The sequence below is a fragment of the Nuphar pumila genome, chromosome 6 (genome assembly GCF_984573655.1).
Source record: "Nuphar pumila chromosome 6, dmNupPumi1.hap1.1, whole genome shotgun sequence".
In the NCBI taxonomy this organism is placed as follows: Eukaryota; Viridiplantae; Streptophyta; class Magnoliopsida; order Nymphaeales; family Nymphaeaceae; genus Nuphar; species Nuphar pumila.
The window spans coordinates 96,106,738-96,125,573 of record NC_143254.1 but is presented as its reverse complement, the minus strand read 5'-3'; the positions used below and the strand labels follow the sequence as shown (position 1 = coordinate 96,125,573).

The window sequence follows — 18,836 nt, the reverse complement described above, 5'->3', positions numbered from 1 at the left end:
TTAGGCTTTTTATTTTTTAAATAGCATGAACCAAGAATATTTCATTAGGTTTTTGAGTTTTTTGTGATTTTCTCTTTCTAATTAGCATTTATGTATTTCTGTATTTTTTTTTATTTCAATCAACATTAAACTTGATTTAACATGGTTGGTTTTAGTTATAAACTTAAAATTTTAAGGGTTTTATTTTTTTTAATTATTACATATATAAATAATGTTTGTTATGATTTAGGTTTTATATTTATCTATTTGAAATGGCATGAATATGTAATTAGGTTTTAGGTTTTTTGTGTTTTTTTTTTTAAATTAACATTTAGGTGTTTGATTTTGGATTTTTAAATGAGATGAATATTTAGTTAGGTATTTTTGTGTTTTAATTTGTAATCAATATTAAGCATGATTCTACATGCTTAATTTTATTTAAAAACCTAAAATTTTAAGTTTTTTTTTTCAATTAGCATATATGTGAATGATGTTTGTTTAGGATTTAAGGTTTTTATTTAGTTTTTCTTTTAAATTGCATGAACCATGAATATTTCATTAGGTTTTAAGTTTTTTGTATTTTTTTCAGTTAACATTTAGGTACTTATTTGTTTTTTCTTTTCAATCAACATTAAACTTGATTCCACATGCTTGATTTTAGTTATACTTAAAATTTTAAGAGTTTTTTTAATTATTATATATGTGAATGATGTTTGTTAGGATTTAGGTTTTATATTTATTTTTTAAATAACATGAATATTTAATTAAATTTTAGTTTTTTTGCATTTTTTTTTCTTTTTACTGTTCATTTGTGTCCACCCTGGTTTAAATTCCTGGTTCCACCATTGGGCAAAAGTTTCTTTTCCTGAGAGAGTTTTTTTTGCTTCTAAAAGTGAAGCTAAAGAAAAAAATATACAGTTCCAAAACTTTGACTGCATCTTTTGTTTCCTCAATGTTGAAATCACCTTTCTTTGTGTAAAAGAAATCACATTTTCTTGATATTTGGGCTCTTTTAATAAAGACTGCGTATGTGGTTATTTTTTAGTTAAAAACACTAAAAAAGTGCATTTAAGTAAAACGCACAACCTGCCCCAAAGGGGTTTGGCGTAGTGGGATGGGGCCTAGGCCTTAGGCGGTGGCAGTCTAGGCTCAAATCCCATGGGGTTGCGCAAGCCAAAGCGTAGGGATTCTTTGGGAACAAGGGGGGTAAGCCCACGGAGTTTTATGCTGTCAGGACAGTGATAGTAAGTATGGCAGATAGAGCCAGCCCGGATAGGTATCTGATCATGGGGTGGTTTCTAAGTATAAATATTAAAAAAAAAAACATACTCAACCTAACTATTTTTTTCGTGTTGTTTCCTACGTCTTTGTTCTTGGTTTTAAAATTGAATTCCTTTATGTTTCTTAAGTGTTTCGTTTCTCTTATTAGGGAATCTCTTAAACTCACCCCTTCATGCATCCTTTTCTAAATTCAGTTCTTACTTTGGCAATTTTGGTCCAAACTTAATATCTAGAGGTAAAGTCGGCCATAGTGGTTGCATATATTAATCCCCACGGATCCATACCCCACACAGCTGAAAGGTTTACAAGAGTAAAAACTAGTGTGACAAATATCAGCAATATTTTGAAACAATCGCAAAAAATTACTTGGTCATTTTTTTGGGTAAATATTGACAAAAAATAAATTTTCTATATATTTTATTTTTATTTTTTCTTTTTTAAAAATTAAATGAAATTGGTTTTTATTTTTAAATTATTCATTTTTCATATTTTTTGCTAAAAAATGCTAGAATAAATGGAAGTGCAATTTAGATATTTTGTTGAAAAGGTTGTAGTCATAATTTCAGACCTGGGTGGTGAATTGAAAACAATCTTCTTAATTTTGGCAGTTAGTTGTAGCATTTTGAAAGATGGACATGTATTTGTAAATATACTAAAGGTTAGGCAGCTTTTGCTAAATTGTTCTATTTATTTTGTTTTAAACTATTGGCACGAGTCACATGTCATATTTACAAATTACGATCATGTTTGATTAAAGTGCTTTAGTTATGATATTAGCATAGTAATCGTGTTGGACGAATCATTCCTTCAATCTAATGCCTCAAAACACCATATTTATGTAAATAAATGGGGCTTGACATTTACACCCTATTCTTATTCATCCTTAGTATTCTTCAAAAAAAAATGCATCCCTTGAAGCAAGAGAAAGATTTCACATTACATGACTTGGCTTATTAAAACCAGTTCAGGTGCATCTTCTTTTTTCCGACCCCCACGAGCCCCAATTACCAAAAGCACATTAGCTTACATTTGGTTGGTAAAACCCTTGAGGTTCTTCCTGCCCACTGAGGAGTGTGTTCCGAACTTGTGATGTTCCGTCAACTTGGTGACATCCACAAGTCGCTTTATTCGATGAGCAGAACCCTTGTGGACTTTAGGCCATCTTCTTTTACAATTTAGGGCTGTCAATGATTCGGGTATCCAACCCATTGTTGAAATTTTTACCTTAGTGGGTCAGGCAACTGAAATTGAATCAATGAGGTTGGAGGCACATGTAAACACTACATCTTTCAAGCGATAGTTGCTCCACTTAAGATCAAGTCCTCGGTGCAATGAGTATTCATGCCACTACATTCTCAAGATACAACCAAGCTTTTGCCTTCTCACGAATGATTGGACCATGCCTTGTACTGGGTGAGCCCAACACCCTCAACACAGATCACCTTGAACAACCTCTTAAATAAGGTTGAATCGGGTATGAATCTTGGGTTTGGATCTAAATTCTAATAGTAATTGGGTCTGAATTCAAACTACAACTGGATATGGGTTAGTAACCAGATTTAAATCTTGGATATGAATCTAAATTATAATGAATTTCAATCTTGGATAGAGATTCAAACTATAATCAGATTTAGATCTTAAATAAAGATCCAACCTATAACAAATATGGATCTTAGGATTGGATCTATAACTAGATTTGAATCTAAATTACATAGATCTGGATCCAAACTACAACTGAATATGAATCTAAATCAAAGCTTAATTTGGGCTAAACTAAATCTGGATCTCTACCTGAATTTGGGTCTAACCCACGAGAGAGAAGCACCAAAATTCTTGAGAGAGAGGAGACTAGAGCTCAAGATAGAGAGAAGAGAGAACTGAAGGATAAGAAATGAGAAGAAAAAATTGAGTTTATATAAAGTGGGGGTATAGGTTGTGTCCAAATTGACCCTTAATCGTTCTTAAATTGGTCAAAGTCAACCGTCAGCAAGTCTTGGGATAAAAGGGGTGAATCTTGAAACGTTTGGGTCTTAAAGGCCATGCAAATCACATAGTATTATGGCTTGGTCAATGGATATATATGGACTTGGGATCAAAACCATCCAAGTGCCAAAAAGGTCAAAGCCAGGCCAAGCAGAAATCGGGTTCAAGTCCAATTTCGAATCCAAAACCACAAACCATAATCTAAAGTTTGTTTAAACTAAAAATGGAATGCCCTTAGGGCCATGCCCTCTAAGACATCACCCTCCTACAAAAACAGTTTCTACAACTTTTAATATGAGACTAAGCTTTTGTAGGAAACCATACACCCATATACTTAGGAAAAATTAAAAAGATAGATAATATACTTAGGTAGTTTTGAGCGAAAAAAAAACCAATACCCATCAGAGTTCACAAAAACCTGCCCAAATAACAAGAGTTAAGGTTCGAGTTATATTAGCTTAGGAAAACAGAATTCAAACTGGACTTCTATCATTTAAAGGGTATCCATAATATATAATTCTAACTGAAAATATATGAAAAAGAGACTCTAGGGTCAACCAACTTGCGCTGAATATTCATCAAAAATCATAGCCCAAACCCAACCCACATGTTAATGGAGTCATTTTTTAAAAAATGCAAACCAGTTTCAAATTGACCCGGATGTTTTTTTTTTTCAAAGATGGGCTTAGTCTGACCCTACCAGTTATACAACTATATCATAGGGATTTGAAATTGCAATGTTTCAACACAAGGTGATGTGCACTAACTGCTCCTACCACACAAGGGGAGCCACTGTTGGTAATTGATCCGGATGTTTTTGTGCCCAGTACTCAGATAGTCAGATTCGAGACAAGCTGGGTACCCAAGACAAACACGACCAATTGACAACCTTATTTTACATGTTCAAGAATGAAAGCCATTCCCTTGATTAGGTGCATTCTCCGGATCACATGTCAATGGGTGAAAAGAAAGAACCCAGCTACAGATTAGGGCACTCTGCAGGACTCCTACTGAATTACAAAGACTTGAGCTCAACATAGAGGATTTATATTTGCTACAATGGATTGTACATATAATGAAGTTTGAATCTTATCATGCTAATTGTTTTGACTAAATCTAACATCATAGACTCAATTTAGTAGGAATCGATTCTTGAACCATATTTTTTCAACAACAAAAATATGTTTTTATGAGCCAGAAAAATCAATGCATTTATAACCACTGAATTTTGGATTGCCACAAAAACTTGTATACAAGTCGGATTCCGGTGATCCAAAAGCCAGTTCCCAATAAATAAAACATGTAGATCACATCTCTAGTGTTAGATGTGAGAAAAAAACCCAGAAAAGGGGCCCCGCAACTTTGCTAAGTCTATTGCACACAATGGACTGTAGCAATTATATTTTGGAACATATATGTTCTAATGTCTTTGTTTATATATATAACATTTGCTACCCTGGTGGCTAAGAAACCCCTTAATTGGAACTCATAGGGAGAGATTGTTTGACTAAATCTGAACTCTTGGATGTGTTCAACATGCTCAAAATAGTAGGAATGGACTCTTGCATCATAGTTTTTTGATGTAAAAATATATATATTTTTAGGACTGCAAATTTGGTATATTGTAGGCCATTGATTTTTTAATCTCTATAAAATCCACTATAAAAGGGTTAATATTCGGTGCTATAGAAGGCATCAAATTATATGAAACTATTAGGATGAAAATCATAGGTTTTAGATATTTTTTGTAAATTAAATCTTATGGATGTGATCTAGGATGTTTGTTTAGTGGAAAATGAATTTTGAATCATAGAATTGTGACACAAGAAGGTTCTTTAAGGACTTCAAAAATTAATGGTCCACAATGATTTAAGGTTTGATTTTTAGCAAAACAAAGCTTTGAACACATCTATGTGGTCAGATTGAGTTGATAAAGCTTGAACCTATGATTTTTCAGCGCAATAGTTTCATATAATTTGATGTCTTCAATAATACCAAATATTAACGTGAAAACAAGATCCAAAGATCAGTTTGTGCTAAACTTAATATGTAAATCACATCCAAAGGGTAAATGTGCAAAAAACTGAATAAATTTACCCCCAACTTGTATGGCTTTTCTAAACAAGATGCCTTTCTGATCTCTTTCTGATACAGAGCACATTTTAGCTCTCTTTCTGATACAGACCAACTTGTCTTCGGGTGATATAATTAGAATTTTCATATCATCATATGCCTTGCACCATCAATGCAGTAACATTCAATGCAAAATAAATTTGGGAAACTAACTTCTTCCGCACTATTAAAGGGAGACATTACTCTTCATCAAAAAGTATACTTTTTTCTTGGACCTCTTTGGATTTCACAAATGCCCCAAACCACAATCAATCTTTCTTCTTTTTTATCTTTTTCATTGCCTACAAAGATACTTGTTCTCATGGGGAAAAACGCTTAGAACACAAAGAAAGATACATTTAAAATTTTCTTTAAGAAGACCCAATTTTTTTAACATATCCCAAATATGAATTATATTGTGTTTTGGACTCAAACTCTGTAGTTCCTACTTCCTACACACTGACTTCGTTTCTACATACATTCGTGTACTCTTTTGTTTCTTTCATAATACTAAACGCAAATTAAACGTGTATATATCGTTTGCCCTTTTTTTTATGACTTCTTTTATGTTACATTGATCATCCATCTTTTTAATGTATATAATTTTTTATCATTAAAAAAAGATTAAAAAAAAAGGTTATCAGAATAGTGGGCCCCACATCCTAGGGCAACCAAGTATCCTGTAGACCTATCACTTTTTTTTTAATGGTCAAAACCCCAGAAAGAGAAGGCTCTGTGTGACCTTGATAAGGTTCCAGGGGCAGTTTCTGTCATTTACACAACGAAAGGATTTGGTCAGCCCATTGATTGAGCTGGCACACGGCCACTGGCTGTCCCTTAACCAGTGGATACCAACTGGAATCGAATCCAATTAATTAATTCCCCTCCCTGCCCTAACGGTCGTCACCGTTTCCTTCCGTCTTGTGACGGTAGTCTTAGGAAAGAAAAAAAAAACCCTAACGGCGTCCAACTCGGGTTCGAGAGGCGGGGAGCGTCAAGCGCCTTAATTCCTCCCCCTGACGCCTCCTCCGTCTTCTAGGGTTTTAGCGGATCCCTTCGCCAGAAAACCCCCCTTGTTTTCCTCCTCCGATCGGATTTCCTCTCTGCCTTCTCCCTTTGCTTTAGGGTTTCTCACTGAAATCCGTTGCTGGAGTCAATGGCGGACGTTCTGCTCCGTTCCTTCGCTCACACGCTCGTCTTCGATTGGCTTCTCATCGCGGAGCGAGCGGCTTTGCTTTTCCTTCTATCGGTAATAAAGAACACAAAAATCTCATTTTCCTTCGAATTTTCCGAGTTTTTGTGGTCTTTTGAGCTTACGAAGTTTTGTTTTTTCTTCCTTTTCTGTTCAAAAATCTGCAGAAGATGGAGATCGGGAGAGAAATCGTGAGGTAATATTCAGAAACTCCTCTGCTCGTTTTTCCCTTTTGTTGATTCCCGGTGATTTACACAGGAGAAAAAAATAGCTACACACGAAGTTAAAAAATTTGCTTAATTTTTTTTCATGTTTTTTGTTTTCCGTCGATCGTTCTTTCTGGATATGTGTGACAGCGGGGGAGAAAACGCCGTTAGACTTGACGGAAAGGAGTACGGCGCCGTCAAGACGGAGGAGAACAAGGACGAAGGAGAGACGGACGAGGAGGAGGAGGGGGAGGACGACGTCGGAAGTGGTGAGCAGGAAGACGAAGACGAAGACGACGAGGAGCACGGTGACGACGACGAAGATGACGACGTCGATGCGAACGGCAACGCCGGAGAGGACAACGACGACGATGACGATGACGACGACGACGACGACGACGGTGAGGAGGAGGAGGAAGAAGAAGAAGAAGGCGACAGTGAGGAGGAGGACGAGGAGGAGACACCGGAGCCACCGGCCAAGAAGAAGAAGTGACCGGCTTTTCCTGGTCGCTCGCCGGGGGGGGGTCGACCGGCTGTAATCGTTTTTTTTTTTTCTCTCTTTTCGCTGTTTTCTCCTTTTTCTGTTTTTCCTGTATCAGTGTACTGTGTACGCGGGTCACGGCCGACGTGGAATTAGAAGCGGATAGATTTCGTTTTTTCGCCAAAATATCCCTTCTTTGCGATGATGATCATAATACCCTTGACTCGATGGTTTGAGCGTTGCTGCTTTGCGTGGCGTCTCTGGTAATTAATTTTGTCAAATCTCACTGGATAATGGATCTAATTCCGAATCTGGATCCATAGACCGATGATTATTAGGGTTTGCTTATGGAATATTCTCTGATTGGTCAAACGTCGGTGATATGACGGTTCATAAAAAAAAAAAAAAGTAAAAAGGTAACGTGCAACTTTTTAAATATGATGTGCTCTTTGGTGGGAGATTTGATGCCTTAGGTACTTGTTAAAAATTAGCCGATTCAGGTAGATTCGGTTCAGGGTCTGGATCAACCGATTCTCTGAATCATTTTGAAAATCGATTCAGGCCCGATACTGATTCTGACAACATGGGTTGGGACCAACATGACTGGCAACCATATATAGACTAGAAGCTCATGGTGATGAATAATGCACCATGATTTTTCCCAAACGAGTGAAGGGTGTTCGTGTCGAGCATCAACTTATCTATACATTGGGTATTACTACAACATTCCCAATTAAAACAAGTCAAATCCAGGGGAGCAAGTGAGTTATAATGATCACCCAAACCCTATATGGTTTGCACTAGTCCTAAATCCTAATCCCCTAATCCTAATCATGTTTAAACTCGTTTCATACTAACCATCTCTTGCATATTCCTTTTTCACTGCCAAACCATAACTCCCATTCATAATCATATATATTCAAAACTTCAACCATCAAAAAACAAAGACAAGAGAAACCAAAGATGGTGACATCGTTTGATTATTTAATGAAGAATCTGGTCTTGTGAAACTCAAGCCACATCCTCCTTCAAGCCTCATCTCATCCTCCCATAACCATATTTCTTTCTAAGCCCCAAAGGAGAAGCAACAATATCAAAAATTAAGAGTCCCTACTTGGAAGTAATTTTCTTGGTTTCTTTGTTCTTTTTTTATTCTGAAGTCAGATTCCATTGTTTGGTTTAGTAGGATCTTCAGAAAAGTTGTGGTCATATATTGGGTGTCTTTATTGTAAGTATTCACTTTGTTTCTTTTCCTTATATTGTAGGACAGAAATTAAGGGAGGAAGAGTATGGCTTCTTGCTCTGTGGGATCAAACCTTGTTTCACAAAAGAAGATGGATAGCAGCCCTACATCTGTGTCAACCAAGTGCAGTGATACAATTGGGATGTGCCTTTGCTTGCCGACGGGGACGTTGCAAGTTCGAATCCCTAATGGTATGGTTGTATAACTGGTAGGGGTCTGCCTAACCCCAGCTTTCTCTGTCGAAAAAAAAAAAGTCGGATCATGAAGCAGTCCAAGTCCATGCAGGCTAACCAACCAGCCACAACCCCCAAAATCTGTAGAGACCATGTGAAAACTTGTGTGGGGTCTTTGATATAGATTGGGAGCAAGATGCTCTCTCAATCTTCATACTTTGGTTTTGGTGAACCGGGTCACTAGCGGACCCGCCTCCCTGCAAGGTAAAACTCTAGGTTGGGGACACGACCACCCAGCCTTACGTGACCCAACCGTGTAAAAGCAACAGCAGCCCCATGTGACAGCGGGGTTCGATCCTGGGCCTTCAGCTTGACACATGACCCTGCTTACCACATGGGATACCACCTCGTTGGGCAAGCAGTTTGAATTTTATCCTCTTTTTTTTCTCCCAAATATGAAGCTTTAAGTTTCTGGATTAACAATTTTGATTCTTACACGCAATGGCACACATACACATATAGGTAGGCATGATGTACACATGAACATGTATGGCATATTTTTGTTTGCATGGATGCAATCACCGAAGGCTCGATACTCTTGGGTAATTGTTTGTCATAATCTGAACTGAAAATCATCTTCAAAATTGGTAGTCTTTTTTTTTGTTCTTAATTATGATATATATTTTTAGTTTCCTTTTTAAATATATCTTCAAAATGGGCAATATTTTGGGGCATGTTTGGAAGAGAGAAAAACTCTCATAGGATTTTTTTTTTTTTTGCCTATGAGAGTTTTTGATATGAGAAGTTTTCCAAAAGAAAGTTTTTTACTTGTTTGTGTAGCATGAAAAAACAGAGTAAGAAAATATGAAAAAATGAGAGAGAGGAGGAGGGTGGTAGTGAGGGTGAGATGGTGGTGGGGATTGTAAAAATAAATGTTTTCTTTGTAGGAAACATTCCTCAATCCCCCCATGAAAGAATGTTTCCTATCAAAAAGTGTACTTTTTAGAAAAAACTCTCAGTGGAAAAGTCTCTCGTTTGGAAGGGGTTAAAAAATTGGTACGAATTTTTTCATTTTGCATCACTTTTTATATATCTTTCTCGCTTTCAAACGTGCCCTTGGGGATTGTGGCTAACAAGTCTTGAAAATTTGTGTTAAAATTGGAATGTTTTGTTAATATCACCAAGGTATTGTCACTATGATTTTATTCTAAACGTGTGATTTTTTTCAAGTGTTACAATCACATATGTGTTTGGATCCACTTGGTCTAACTAGCTGGATTTCAAAGGAAAATCTTGATCAGAGCCAAACAGATAAGTTTAGCCTAGCTTAAATAATGACAGTGTAATTTCCAAATTGGTACCTAATTTTTTAGCAAATTCAATGTTGCACCTAATAATTTTTTCAAATTTTCATAAATGCCCTGAATTTTGCTACGGTTAATCAAAAGAATCATAGTTAGTTTCAGCGTTAAATTTATATTGACCTCTCAAATTTTGTCCCTTAAAAAAATATAATGCTAGCTTTTTCTCTCTTATCCAAACTTCAAACTTATTTTTTTAAAAGTTGAATCAATTTTTTTTGTGTGGCAAGGAAGCGATTGATGATCCAAATATCAATTATTTTTATGATAAATAAAAAACAAATAGAGAGTTGGTGGAAGAAGATATCAATTCAAAAGCCATCTAATTCATAAGACTCACAAATACATGTTGGGATATAAGACAGAGTAATTCTAATTGTGAGAGGGTAAAATTGCAATATCTCTGTACTAATCCAATATAGGTTAGTAGTAGAGCAGTTAATCTAAAACTAAATTTTAATTAGAAAGCAGAAAATTGTTTTTGATCTATATAAACAAAACTTTTGTGCATTTATGAAAACTTTCAAATGGCAGCTACATTTTTAAATTATGCAAAAAAATTAGGTGTTATGTAGAATTTTTTTTTCTAGATAATATTGTATAAACTTAAATTATGATAGATTTACCTTTAGGGCCTGTTTGGAATCTGGGCGATGGGATGGGCGTTTATGCATTTGGTGGTCCCGCGGTAAAATTTTGGTCAAACTACGTTGGTGGTCCTGTTTGGAATCTTGGTGCTGGATAAGTCTCATGTGCTACAATTACACGAATAAACCAAACAAACAACATAATACGACTGATAAAATGGTATATCAATTGGCCATGTTTGACATCATCATAGCACAAATGAAAACATTGAACAATCAAATTATCAAACAGTTTGCATCATCACGTAACCAAATAATATAAAACCCAAAAAAACAAAATATATTTGTCACATAGACGATGGATAATATTCGCTAATTTTTTTCGATGTAGAAAGTTGGGGTTAGGCAAGACCCCTACTTATTTATTGATAATAAAAGAAATTCAAAGATATTTACAAAGGAGCATTCGAGTCAAAGACTCATTCGACCACTGTTGGTTAGTGTTTGCGGACGTCATTCTAGCATAAGCTCAGCAAGACCATTTGTATCTTTGTGAATGATGAAACCATTGATGAGGGATTATTGATCCTTTCTTTAAGCTTCAATCATGATGTCTAGATTGTTGAGAAAAAATCATGTGGGCCAAACTACGTTAAACCACACATTATACACTGTCTCAGGTTCAGGCCCAGTATATGTGATCTAATTTGGTTGGGATATATGATATCTCATATAATATGGTACATTGTATGAAAAGACTTGTTCTGTCTATAATTTTGTAATGGATTGAATTGAAAATAGACTCCTAATTGGATATAAATTAGGTTATGATCATCAAATCTTATATAATGACCCTCTCTTTGAGGCTTTTCATAACCATCAAGAAATTCAGTCTCTCTCATAAAGTTTAGATAAAGGAATAAGGCCATGTGTACAAGTTTTGAAAGATCATACCGGTCAACGATCTACCAAAGCGCCAATAAATTCAGGTATGCTTCTGCATCAAGTTTTAGTTTTGATTTCAACAATTTAGCGAGAACTTTTTTTAGTTTTCGTTGAATTTTACAAATCCAACACAGATCATTAGAGATGCCACTAACATTAATCCACAATTTTCAGTCTCTGCTTGAAATAGGTTAATGATCTGTCATCCATTCAACTTTGAGAAATTGACCTTGATGGTCTCTTAAAGTGAAGCCAAACTGCTACCAGTTATTGAAAATGTTGAACAGGTGAAGCATGTCCAAGTGCAAAGGAAGAGGGGTCCAACTTCCAACATTGCGCCAACACCAAACTACTTGATGATCCATACTACGGCAGATCCTCATAATATGTTCTCCAACTACTGCAAATCATATTCTTTAGATTTGGAGGGCATTGAATCTCTTATTTAAAAAAAATAATTAGATTACGCAAGTGCCACAATTTCCAAATCATTACTTGAAACGCTACCAGCCAAACCCTGTTCCGATCTAGGTAAGTCATGATCAAGTCTCATTGGTGATTGCAAACCATCAATCACACTATTGACTGAAGATATTTGACTAGGGACTTAGTTACACACAAGCTGACATGATGAATAAGCAAGGGGAGTAAACAATCAAATTAACAAACAATTTGCATCATCACAACGCCAAATAAGAAAAACACAAATAGAAAGCACAAGAAAAGGCAGCCAAACGGAGGGTCGCAAAAGGTGGCAGTCTGCACCCAGACCGGCCCTCGACGGCATCCTGGATGAGCCACACAACCTCTCTGCTGAGGGTGGCGGAGTTTGGGCCTTCGTCGAGGTCGGCAAACTTGGACCCCACAAAGAGGGCGAGGTCCCTGACCCACAACCACCATATCTGGAACTCCGGGAAGGTGGCGGTGTGGGTGGAAGGGCGGAGGAAGAGAGGCTTCTTCCTTGGTGGTGGTGGGAGGGGGGCGGCGTTGCAGAAGCTGAAACACAGTCGGGTGGGGTTGGGAGGTGACTTAAGGAGTCTTTCATGCAGAGAGAGAGAGAGAGAGAGAGAGAGAGAGAGTCGAGCGCATTTTTTTTATTTGTTCTCGTCTTGTTGTTTTTGTTACAGGGATAGGGTGAAATGGTGTTTACACTGTATTTTGGACGCGGGGGATGACGTTTTGCAGCACTGGAGAACACCCTCCTCTGCTTGTCTCTGGCATTTTTCGATGGTGGGTTAGTCAATAGGACTGATTTGGGTCGGATTCCCATGGAGTTTGAGCGCTTCTTGCAGGGGTTCTGGAGGGGGAAGCTGTAGAGGAGCGGGTTTTCGGGACCCTGATTGACGAGGGAGCCATACTGTGGCAGGGGGCCGCTGATGTTGTTGAATCGGAGGTCGAGGCTTACAACGATTAGATTGCTCCCAAAGGGACTTTGACATGGCAGGAGCGCTCTGACGATGCATTGCCGGAGAGGATGAGACACTGGAGGAGGGAGTAGGAGGCGATGGCTGGGGGGCGATGGGGCCAGAGAGGTTGTTCCTGGGGAGGGAGAGGTGAAAGAGGGAAACCAGTTCACTGGTGCCCTCTCGTCGTGCCTAACCCGCTTGAGAGACCTCCTAAAGCCTTGTTGGAAGGATCCCCTCTAGCTTCAACATCCCATTCTACATCTTGACCTTGACCTTGATTGAAAACCCTAGCCTCTGCAGCCCCGACCTAAAACCCTTCCCTCTCTGCTCTTCCTTCGACACCAAAACCCTCAAGAGGCATGGTAGGATGCCTTCTGGTGTCCATCTGGCTGTACAGGAGCAGTCACCATGAAGCAGTGGCAGTCGCTCCTCTACCAACTGCCGCTGCACAGGAGAAACAGAAAGATGCATCGACGGGCATGGTGCGCCTGTCGATACGTTTTTTTTTAAATGTTTTCTCCATCTTGTTCTTCTCGTAACAGGGAGGTAGAACGTAAATAACATCATAAAATGGACGCGACGGATGACATTCTGCGTGTCCGTTGTATCTCATGTTTGTTAAAAAATGTATGATTTTGAAGCTTTTCGTCCCACGCAATGTGCGAGATGCGCCATAAGGGTATGTTTGATAGCAGGTTCCGCGCGTCATGCGGGACAAAAAGCACAAAAAGATCACACTTTTTAACAAACGTGGGACGTGGCGGACGGTGTTCTGCAAGTCCGCCGCGTCTATTATTCAGTGTTTTTTTTTGTTCCACATACCCCCTGTTACAAAAATAACAGGGACGGATGGAACACACACAAAAAAAAAAAAACATCAACGGGCGCGCCGTGCCCGTCGATGCGTCGTCTCTCTCTCACTCATGATGGGGTGAAGTCGGCCATCGTCCTCAACCCCGGCCTCTGTTTGGGCCTGTCCACAAAGTGGAGAGAAAAGAGAGTGAATAGCGCCTCCCCTCTGCTTCTCTTTTGCCTCTGTCCTCCCCACTCCTGTAAATACGCTGTTTTGCTCGCTGAAGAAGATCAAGGTACATTGGCTTCTGCTCTACCAACTATTTTCTTCTTTCCCCTTCTGAAAGATGAAAATCTCACCCAGTTTTCCAAATAAACAGGGCTAGAACAAAGAAAAGAATCAACCGTTGATGATGACAAGGATGATGCACAAAAGGATGTTGTTTGCAAAGTTTCACAGTATATGGAGATTCTGCACTACCAACTATTTTTTTTTTCACTTTCTGAAAGATGAAAATTTGATCTTGTTTTCCAAATAACAGGGCTAGAACAAGCAAAAGAATCAAGCATGGATGAAGTTGATGGCTGCAATGCATCTGAGACATTAAGTGTGATTCAGAAGATGGAGGAAAGAATGAAACACTTCTCTCTCAGTTCTGAATTCAATGAGATTGAGGAAGAGAAAGCACCAGCGACGCCCAACAACACACTGCAGAAAAGGTTGATTGAGAGGAAAGACTCGGGAACTAATTAGGGTTTCTTCTTCTCCTTCATTCTTTCCCCATCAAACAAAGGACATTTGTTGAACTTGGAACAAAAAGAACAGAACGAACAGAACCAATGCTCTGTTCCGTTCTTTTTGTTCATTTCGTCCAACGCTGGACAAGGGATCAAACATACCCTAAAGCATACCCTTAGGGGGGGCATTCCTTATACTCCTACTCCCACTTAAAGAAAGTCTCTTTCCTTTGAAAGGGCCACTTTTCAGGAAAGTGCTTCCCCAAGATATGAGAGAGGGAAGGGGGGCGGGGGGCTGTTTTTATATATATATATATATATATATATGGATTAGGGGTGTCAACGAGTTGGATCTGGTTTCGGACTCAGGTGATTCCAAACCCAAATCTAATTTTACGGTGCAGGCACGGGTCTGGACTTGGGTTTAATTGGGCCTGCCACAATAAAAACCATACTCGAGTCCAGTAAGGATTACATGAATCAGACCCGAACCATACCTGTTAAAATAATATATATATTTTTTAATCTTTTGTATATTAAAAAATTATGGGTCTTAATCAGGGGTAGGATTCAGGTCTGGTATAAAATTTCGCAAACCATACCTGATTCCATATAATAATCAGACCCTTTCCCCGGTTTCTAATCGGAACTCTTTCTTTGTCATCAAATCCTCACCCTATAGGGTTTGGTACGGATCAGGTGATCCAGGTTTGACCTGATCCATTGACACCCCTAATATGAATCCTGCCAAATATTTTTCATACACATGTGGGTTTCACCCTTTGTAAGAGAAGGTCCCCATTTTCCTAATAATAGTCAATATATTGAAGAATAAAAGTGGCACACTTCCATAGAATGCCTGACGAGGCTGCCTGCAGGCTATCAATCTATATCACTTAAGGGGTGTTTAATTTTCACGCCCTTTGTAAGAGAAGGTCCCCATTTTCCTATGAAAGAGAGGGCCTCTTTTATAAGAAAGGGCATGAAAAAACACCCCTTAAGTGATATAGATGGACAGCCTAGTCAGGCATTCTAAGTGTGCCACTCTTATTCTTCAATATATTGACTATTATTAAAGTTTCATAGCGTCCGGTTGTTTAGAACCATTGTCGTCCCATGTCAGGTGACAAATCATGGTTGCTCCATAACCATTAAGGCAAAACCCTCTTGTGCTTTTTTTTTAGCTTTTCACATAGTCATAAATATATATATATATATATATATATATATATAGAAAATAGTAATATATTTTAAATTAAAGATATACAAATGACAAAAGAATTAAAAGTATCAAATATTAAAAAAAAAAAAAATCAAACTATAATCACATTAAAATTATGATATAATGGAAATAGGCAAGGCAGCGCTAAAGTTCTCACAATTTTATTATGAAATTCATGGTTTGTAGATTTGTAATTAGTGTGAAATTTCATATCTATGACCTTGACAGGAGAGAGAGGAGGGGGGCGGGGCGGTGTGCATGTCACCTTGTGTTGAGATGTTGCAAGTTCAAATCCCAATAGTTTTGGTTCTATAACTTGCAGTTTTGGTTCTATAACTTGCAGGGTCTGCCTAGCCCTAGTTCTCCTATCAAAAGAAAAAGGAACTATGGTGTGGACTAGCAAAAATAGCAAAAGTTTTTTTTGCTATACCATTATTTCTCAAGTTTGATATTGTACATAATATTAGCACAATTATGTCACACTAATTTTGATTGGCCTGAACGGATAAAATCATCAGGCTTGTCCTATAATCAAACTCATGATTTTCAAGAAAAACAGCATGACGAACAGAAGTGATTCAAAGATGTGAGGGCTTATCTCTTCTTAAAAAAATGCAAGTGGAGATCTGAAACAATCATCTTTCTCCAACTTTATTTCAGTGCCTCAAGCACATGAGGGCTTGATATTTACTTTCTGTTGTTGGTCACCCTTTCATTATTCTTAGCAAAAGACATGCACCCCCCTTGAAAAATGAGAAAGAGCACATGCTGATTGACCTAGCTTGATAAAAGCAGTTCAAGTTGGAAAATGGTGGCATTCCATTGATTCTAGTTGGACGATGTGACCCAATGTTAAAAAAAAAAGACTCTGTCACAATCCTGACTTCTATTGAACTGCAAAGACTTGGGCTTGATGATAGATGTGATAAAGTCTTTGTTTATTGCACACCTATTAGTAGGGGTGGACATAGGGCCCACGGCAGGAACCCACAAGCTTGACCCATACCCAGGCCTGAGCTTGGCCTGACTCAGTTATAAGCGGGCTCTCGCCGGTCTCTTTTGGCATGACCCAGTTAAACAGCTGGGCCTGTCGAAGCCTATTCATGCTGCAAATAGGCTAGTCCCATTTTGAGCCTGAGCTGCAAAATGAAGCTTGAGCTTGACTCGTCGTGGCCGAGTACTGGCAATCAATGTGCTATCCAGCCAGATGTCCAATCCTTTATTTTCTTGAGTTTTGATAGAATGATTCTTAAGCACGAAATTGCAAATGTGAGAAAATGATTATCTCATAGTTGTATGACCGTCATGGGCATAAAATTTTTCTTCAACCCGCGATGCGTCGGATTGTTCTGTCTAGCTAGTTTAACGGTCAAATGTCGTACACTAATACTTTTTCATGTGCTGAATCATTTTATTGGCCCTTCGCACCACCTCGTGCACAACTGCCTATCGAAAGTTTATCAAATACATCTTCAAATGTGTATTTTATTTTGTTCATGTCACTTACATGCATAATCATCTCATACCGATTAGCAAGTGCACAAATGTCTTAGCCTCGCGTGTCATGGATCGTATCACGACTCTATGGGTATGATCAAGCATAACTTCATCATAAATGGGATAAATCCTTGTAATCCTTAATTCGAAGACGAATTAATGATTGTATGTCATAACGAAGAGCACCACACAAACTCGTTTGTCGGTTTCTATGCATTTACTTAGTTTTGAGTTACTATGCTCGGTTGAAATCACCTAAGGTGATTTTTAAGAGAATTAACTCAAACTCACATGCACCTTCATGCGTTCAAACACTAGGCCCTTGTCACACCAACGATAATACCTTTGCTTATTAGAGCTCCATACTATACATATCCTATTCTGAAACTCAGTCAAATGTTTAAAAAAAATGATTCCCTAATTAAAATTTATTTCTCTAATTTCTCTCTCTCTCTCTCTTGAGAGAGTAAAATTTATTTTTGCAAATTGCTCAAAAGCGCGTATTTGTTTGTCTTATGCGAGTAAACCAAATTGAATCCATGTGCATCATTTGCCTTTTATTGCAGCTAAATTCTTTTATGGAATCATTAAAGGGCCTTTTTGAGCTCAAAGCATTGTTTCATAGATTTTGCAGTGGTTCTCAGGCGAATTCTTGTCGTTTAGCTTCTTTACTAGATGAATTCCATCAGGATCTGTCATGGTTAAAAAAACAATGTGTCAATCATCAATTCCGTCTAGTTTTCAAGACACACTGGGTTTAACAGCAACCCTGCCGCAGAGGAACAGGGATACTGAGAGTAGGGGGTGGCTATCGGGTCAGCATACCTCCACACAAACCTGACCCGTTTATTAAACGGGTCGGCTGTGGCAAACACGAACCCGACCCATTTATTAAACGGGTAACCCGACACGACACGGTTAACTTTTTTTAATAAATGGGTCAGGTTGGGTAAACGGGTTGGCAGGTTAGCGGGCAGGTTCGGGTAAACGGGTAAACGAGTTGGCGGGCCGGGTTCGAGTAAACGGATAAACTGGTTGGCAGGCGGGTTGGGGTTGGGTAAACGGGTTGGCGGGTCGGGTTCGGGTAAATGGGTTGACTCGTCGGTCCAACCTGTTTATTAAACGGGTCAGTCGGGTTGGCGGGTTGGCATACCCCTAACACGAACCCGACCCGTTTAATAAACAGGTTAGGCGGGTCAACCCATTTACGACACGAACCCGTTTAAGCTAAACCCAAACCCGGCTAAGAAGCGAGTTGGCAGGTCGTGTCAGATTTTGCCACCCCTAACTGAGAGCGGCTAAGTGCCATGGCTATTTGACAGAGGCAATCACATAACAACATTTCGTGTGGGGACTGAACTATTTAACTGCGAGTCCCCATGAAATGTTGTCATGTGATTGGCTAGAGTAAGACAAAATATATGAAATGTTGGTTTAGTAAGCAACAAAGTAATGATGGGAGTGTAGTGAAGCTTGGTGTGCAAGAAATACCGGTGGATGATTGATTCAAATATTTTGGATCTATCATTCAAAAGTATGGAGAAATTGATGGAGATATAAATCATAGGATAAAGGTTGGGTGGATGAAATGAAAAAGTGCAATCGGAGTGTTGTGCCATCGTAAAATGCCATTGCGGT

The 18,836-nt window shown here is 38.3% G+C and overlaps 1 protein-coding gene across 1 annotated transcript; it reads left to right on the top strand.

Annotated features, from left to right (window-relative positions):
- Window positions 1–6,327: 6,327 nt before the first annotated feature.
- LOC149835288 (uncharacterized) lies at window positions 6,328–7,421 on the top strand. Its single transcript, XM_090010489.1, has 3 exons — window positions 6,328–6,604; window positions 6,715–6,743; window positions 6,904–7,421. Exons 1-3 carry the CDS (start codon window positions 6,512–6,514, stop codon window positions 7,244–7,246), a joined length of 465 nt encoding a protein of 154 aa, XP_089866615.1. The 5' UTR covers window positions 6,328–6,511; the 3' UTR covers window positions 7,247–7,421.
- Window positions 7,422–18,836: the final 11,415 nt, after the last annotated feature.